The sequence below is a fragment of the Ictalurus punctatus genome, chromosome 9 (genome assembly GCF_001660625.3).
Source record: "Ictalurus punctatus breed USDA103 chromosome 9, Coco_2.0, whole genome shotgun sequence".
Classification (NCBI taxonomy): Eukaryota; Metazoa; Chordata; class Actinopteri; order Siluriformes; family Ictaluridae; genus Ictalurus; species Ictalurus punctatus.
The window spans coordinates 31,386,806-31,389,305 of record NC_030424.2 but is presented as its reverse complement, the minus strand read 5'-3'; the positions used below and the strand labels follow the sequence as shown (position 1 = coordinate 31,389,305).

At 57.8% G+C, this 2,500-nt stretch overlaps 1 protein-coding gene across 1 annotated transcript in view; it reads right to left on the bottom strand.

The window, feature by feature from the left end:
- The window catches only part of fam98a (family with sequence similarity 98 member A), a 12,781-nt gene that overhangs the window by 8,383 nt on the left and 1,898 nt on the right, over positions 1-2,500 (bottom strand). The window contains exon 2 of the mRNA XM_017475718.3: positions 1,885-2,033. Within this exon, the coding sequence (XP_017331207.2) occupies positions 1,885-2,033 (149 nt within the window). The remainder of the gene's footprint in view (positions 1-1,884; positions 2,034-2,500) is intronic.

The following is a 2,500-nucleotide window of genomic DNA, read 5'->3' as shown; positions in this document are numbered from 1 at the left end:
CACACACAGACACACACAGACACACACTTTCAGTTCAGAAAATCATAAAAGATGTTTATAAACACAAAGCTATGAATCAAGATGATATAGTGAATATAAAGCAGACACTCGCACGCACGCACACTTGCACGCTCGCTCTCACGCACACACTCACACACTCACGACACACGTGCTCTCGCTCACACACGCTCTCGCTCGCGCTCTCGCTCGCGCTCTCACACACTCGCGCGCGCGCGCTCTCACACACTCGCGCGCGCGCGCTCTCACACACTCGCGCGCGCGCGCTCTCACACACTCGCGCGCGCGCGCTCTCACACACTCGCGCGCGCGCGCTCTCACACACTCGCGCGCGCGCTCTCACACACTCGCGCGCGCGCGCTCTCACACACTCGCGCGCGCGCGCTCTCACACACTCGCGCGCGCGCTCTCACACACTCGCGCGCGCGCGCTCTCACACACTCACACACTCACGACACACGTGCTCTCGCTCACACACGCTCTCGCTCGCGCTCTCACGCACGCGCTCTCACGCGCTCTCGCTCACACACGCTCTCACGCGCTCTCACACACTCGCGCGCGCTCTCACACACTCACGCGCGCTCTCACACACTCACACACTCACGACACACGTGCTCTCGCTCACACACGCTCTCGCTCGCGCTCTCACGCACGCGCTCTCACGCACGCGCTCTCACGCACGCGCTCTCACGCACGCGCTCTCACGCGCGCTCTCACACACTCGCGCGCGCGCGCTCTCACACACTCGCGCGCGCGCGCTCTCACACACTCGCGCGCGCGCGCTCTCACACACTCGCGCGCGCGCGCTCTCACACACTCGCGCGCGCGCGCTCTCACGCGCTCTCACGCTCTCACGCGCTCTCACACACTCGCGCGCGCTCTCACACACTCGCGCGCGCTCTCACACACTCGCGCGCGCTCTCACACACTCACGCGCGCTCTCACACACTCACGCGCGCCCTCACACTCACGCGCGCCCTCACACGCACGCGCGCCCTCACACGCACGCGCGCCCTCACACGCACGCGCGCCCTCACACGCACGCGCCCTCACACGCACGCGCCCTCACACGCACGCGCCCTCACACGCACGCGCCCTCACACGCACGCGCTCTCACACGCACGCGCTCTCACACACACGCGCTCTCTCACACACGCGCTCTCTCACACACACGCTCTCTCACACACACGCTCTCTCACACACACGCTCTCTCACACACACCACACACACACACACACACACACACACACACACTCTCTCACTCACACTCACACACACACACGCTCTCTCACTCACACTCACACACACATGCTCTCTCACTCACACGCACACACACACACGCTCTCTCACTCACACGCACACACACACACGCTCTCTCACTCACACTCACACACACATGCTCTCTCACTCACACGCACACACACACACGCTCTCTCACTCACACGCACACACACACACACACACACACACACACACTCACACACACACACACATGCTCTCTCACTCACACACACACACACACACGCTCTCTCACACGCTCTCTCACACACACGCTCTCTCACACACACACACACACATGCTCTCTCACTCACACACACACACACACACACACACACACACACACACACACACGCTCTCTCACTCACACGCTCTCTCACACACACGCTCTCTCACACACACACACACACACACACACACATGCTCTCTCACTCACACTCACACACACACACACACACACACACACACACACACACCACACACACACACACATGCTCTCTCACTCACACACACACACACACACACACACACACACACATGCTCTCTCACTCACACGCACACACACACACACACAGGTAGATCACTCACAGTTGGTGGCGTGGACGTTCTCCTCCAGCCTGCAGTAGAGTTTGAGTTCGGAGACGAGCCACGCGCACAGTTTGGTGAACTCTGGAGACGCAGCGCCGCCGCTGACCGCCGCCTGCAGAGACACATCTTCCAACAGCGGCCCCTGATACCTACACACGCCAACATTAACACACACACCATCATTAACACACACACACCATCATTAACACACACACACCAACATTAACACACACACACCAACATTAACACACACACACACCATCATTAACACACACACACACCATCATTAACACACACACACACCATCATTAACACACACACACACCATCATTAACACACACACACACACACCAACATCAACACACACACCAACATCCGCACCGCAGAACCACACTGCAGAAGAGAACACATCAGGGTTCCACTCAAACCCGTTCAACACTGCGTGTGGGAAAGAACACTAAATAAAGCTACGATGAAATCAGAACATAAAGCAAAACGTAAACTAATAAATAAAACTCCACGACAGAATGAGCAGGAGTTTGAATTCTTCTCCATTGGTAATCGTGTATGGAGAGAAGTGAACATCTCTGGAGCGGTAAGAATAATATAAAGAGTT